The 4,003-nt window shown below is 45.5% G+C and overlaps 1 protein-coding gene across 1 annotated transcript in view; it reads right to left on the bottom strand.

Annotated features, from left to right (window-relative positions):
• The window catches only part of LOC114923368 (zinc finger protein 850-like), a 20,284-nt gene extending 17,835 nt beyond the window's left edge, over positions 1-2,449 (bottom strand). Inside the window, exon 1 of the mRNA XM_029286234.1 lies at positions 431-2,449. Within this exon, the coding sequence (XP_029142067.1) occupies positions 431-2,152 (1,722 nt within the window). The 5' untranslated portion in view covers positions 2,153-2,449. The remainder of the gene's footprint in view (positions 1-430) is intronic.
• Between the last annotated feature and the right edge of the window lie 1,554 nt (positions 2,450-4,003).

The raw sequence follows: 4,003 nt of genomic DNA, 5'->3' as shown, positions 1-4,003 counted from the left end.
ACCATTTTTCACTTAAAGACCACTGCAGTATGCCCATGGTCACGTAATCAAAAGTCAGATGCTTGGCAAGAGGGAGTCTTGCACATGGGGCAATCACGCCTTGATCACCTCCTGTTTGGATTACTGCACTGGGCCACCCAGAAGCTTACAACTGGTCTAGAACACAACAGTGCACACAGTAATGGGAGCCCCTAGGATGCCCATGTAACTTCTTTGTGATGTGAGCTGCACTGGATTTGTTTCTTTAAGCTGCAATTGAAGATGCTGGTCATCACCTTTAAAGCTATTTCTTTATTACAGCAATAGCACTTAGAATTAATATACCACCACACGGTACTTTATAGCATTCTCACTTACAGAGTTACTCCCCTATGTGTAACTGTACATGATTTATAAGGGTAGCTCTACTTCTGAAATCTTTCCCACAAACAGGACATTCATATGGTTTCTCTCCTGTGTGAGTCCTCCGGTGTATCACCAGACTGGAATTCCGACTGAATCTTTTCCCACATTCGAGACACTCATATGGTTTTTCTCCTGTGTGAGTCCTCTGGTGCTTCACCAAGTCGGAATTTCGAATGAAACTTTTCCCACACACCAGACATTCATATGGGTTTTCTCCTGTGTGAGTCCTCTGGTGTTTCACCAGGTAGGAATTCTGACTGAAACTTTCTTCACAATCTGGACACTTGAATGGTTTTTCTCCTGTGTGAGTCCTCTCATGTATTACCAGGTTGGAATTCTGAATGAAACTTTTACCACAATATAAACACTCATATGGTTTCTCTCCCGTATGAATTCTCTGGTGTCTCACCAATTTGGAATTTTGAGTGAAACTTTTCCCACAATCTGGACACTCATACAGTCTCTTTTCTCTGTGAATCTTCTGGTGCTTCGCCAGTTCAGATTTGCAACTAAAACTTTCCTGACATTCTGGACATTCATACAGTTTCTTGTCTGTATGAGTCTTTTGGTGTATCATCAGATGGAAATTCCAACTGAATTTTTCCCCACAATCTAGGCACTCATATGGTTTTTCTCCAGTGTGAGTGTTCTGGTGTTGCACAAGGTTGAAAGTCTGACTGAAAGTTTTCCCACAATCAGGACACCGATAGGATTTCTCTCCTGTGTGAGTCTTCTGGTGAATCACCAAGTTGGAATTCCGAGTGTAACTTTTACCACAATCCAGACACTGATACCGTTTGTCCCCTGTGTGAGTTCTCTGGTGTACAACCAGGTGAGAATTCCGATGGAAAATTTTCCCACAATCTGCACACTTATATGATTTCTCTCCCATGTAAGTCCTCTGGTGTTTCATCAGGTAGGAATTCTGACTGAAACTTTTACCACAATCACATTTATACGGTTTCTCTCCTGTGTGAGTTCTCTGATGTTTCACCAGGTCGGAGTTGGAACTGAAACCTTTCTGACAATCTGAACATTCATACCGTTTCTCTCCCGTGTGAATCCTCTGGTGTTTCACCAGGTAGGAATTTTGACTGAAACATTTCCCACAATCACATTTATATGGTTTCTCTCTTGTGTGAGTCCTCTGATGCTTCACCAGGTCAGAATTGCAACTGAAACCTTTCCCACAATCTTGGCACTCATACGGTTTCTCTCCTGTGTGACTCCTCTGGTGTATCACCAGGTAGTAACTCTGACTGAAACTTTTGCCACAATCTGGACATCTATATGGTTTCTCTCCTGTGTGAGTTCTCTGATGTTTAACCAGGTCAGAATTGCAAGTGAAATCTTTCCCACAATCCGAACACTCATAGGGTTTCTCTCCCGTGTGAGTCCTTTGGTGTTTCACCAGTTGGGAATTCTGACTAAAATTTTCTCCACAATCACGACATTTATATGGTTTCTCTCCTGTGTGAGTCCTTTGATGTTTCACCAGGTCAGATTTCCAAGAAAAATCTTTCCCACAATCTGGACACTCATATGGTTTCTCTCCCGTGTGAGTCCTTCGATGTTGCACCAGGAGGGAATTCCAACTGAAACCTTTCCCACAATCTGAGCACTCATATGGTTTCTCTTCTGCGTGAGTCCTCTTGTGTCTTACCATATTAGTGTTCATGCTAAATCTTTTGTCACATTTGGTCATCCGGTAGTGCTTCTCTCCTGTGTGGGTCCTTCCATGAACCATAAGGGAGCTACTCTGAGTAAAGCTTTTGCTAAACTCCAAACATTTGTATCGCGCTTCACTGGGTGGATTGTCTTGTGCATAATCAGCTGTGATCTGCAACCTCTATTTTTCCCACATTAAGCAGTTTGTGGGGCTTTTCCATCACTACTATTCTTGGATTCTTGAGGAGGACAAAAATGTTTCTGATCTCTTTCTTGGAGGTTCTTTGAGTCAACTCACTCTTACCTTCCTGAAAGGCTTTAATTAATGCCTGCCCATTTTGGCTATCCCAACGACTTCCAGTTATTTCCCCTTTTTCTTTATTTGGATATTATCTCTCTTGACTTCTCGTGTAATGTTTCCTTGAGTTGCACATGCTCTATTTTTTCCATCTCAAAACTTTGTTCTTGTTATTTGCTCCCTTTTCTCTGATGAGAAAGGAGGAGAGTTTTCAATATTCGTGCAGGAAGTAGAAAAAGTTTTGGGTGATGGTTTGCCTTGCATTTTAATGCTGCTTCTCATTCTCTATTGTGCAGAGTGCTGTTCTTGGCATCCTCTTTATCTGTAAGATTCATATTAATGGGTTAGTTTCATTATTGTTTAACAAATAGGTACAGGACATGTGAAAGCAGCAAAAAAACCATATATTACCATAAAACATCAAAATTCTAATTTAACCTGTCAACGCTGCTAACATTGGATGTTTCCGCTCTGACAACTGATGAAAATGCAGCCTTTTCCTTTAATATGCCTTTTCTTACAGTTAATTGGGGGTGGGAGTTATACTTTGTTACTTTTGTATCTGGGGGAAGGGAATTTAGTTTTTGGGTTCAACTATGTAGGGCCGATACTTTGTATCCCGAATAAATGTACTCTAAGGAAGAATTTTGCCTCAAAGTTCTTTTGATGGGTTTCATCTATCGCACGGGTTGTCAGCCCGCTGCTCTGGAGCCACATGAGGCTCTTTCAGACTCCAGTCCTCCTCCGCCATTTGCAGAGAGAAAAACATAGAGGCACTTGCGCTTTGCTTCGCTTCAATCTCTCTCTCTCTCTCCAATCTTCTGCTCATCTGGCCAGCTGGCGCCTGGGCACCCCGCCCCCTGGGAGAAGCGTGGCCAGGAAATCCCTTTCCCAGGCTGGCCCTGTCCGAGGCACAGGTGGCCAAGGAGCTGCGCGGGGCAGCCCCGGGATCCCTCTTGGGAGCGGCCCACTGGAGCCTCCGCTGAGCGAGCCAGCCCTCTCGCAAGCCACGGCCCCAAGGGAGTGCAGCCCCTGCGATCCTCAGTCGGTGCTACTGTTGGCCCTGCTGGCCGGGAAGGCACGTCAGAGTCCCAGCTGCCTGGAAGGAAGAGAGAGAGGCAGCAAGGGCAGGAGAGGAGCGCCGATTTAAACCCAACCCAATCAGAATGTCCGCGGTGTGTCAGCTTGTCGGAGAAGAGTGTGAGGCCGGCTGGCCAGGTGAGCAGAAGATGAGAGAGAGAAAAAGAGAGAGAGAGAGAGAGAGAGAGAGAGAGAGAGAGAGAGAGAGAGAGAGAGAGAGAGAGAGAGGGAGGGAGGGAGGGGGGAGAGAGAGAGAGAGAGAAAGAAAGAAGCGCAAGTGCCTCTCTGTCTCTGTCTCTCTCCCCCACATACACATATACACACGAAGATGCTCAGGGGGGGAGGTTGGGGGTGGAGGGGGCAGGAATGAGCCCTGCCAATTAAACATGCAAATGCCACTGGAACATGTGAGCACCCCATTTAGCATGGAGAGTGCCGGTGCAAAGCAGAGGAAGGTTTGCAAAATGGCAAGCTTCTTCCTTCCACCAAGGTTTAGAGCTGGTGGGAAGACGCCGGTGCCCCGAGAGCTTTCATTGCTCAGCCAACCTGCCC

Source organism: Protobothrops mucrosquamatus, unplaced genomic scaffold, assembly GCF_001527695.2.
Source record: "Protobothrops mucrosquamatus isolate PMUCROS unplaced genomic scaffold, P.Mucros_1.0 scaffold3154, whole genome shotgun sequence".
In the NCBI taxonomy this organism is placed as follows: Eukaryota; Metazoa; Chordata; class Lepidosauria; order Squamata; family Viperidae; genus Protobothrops; species Protobothrops mucrosquamatus.
Note: the sequence above shows the minus strand (reverse complement) of the source record. Positions and strands in the feature narration are given on the sequence as shown.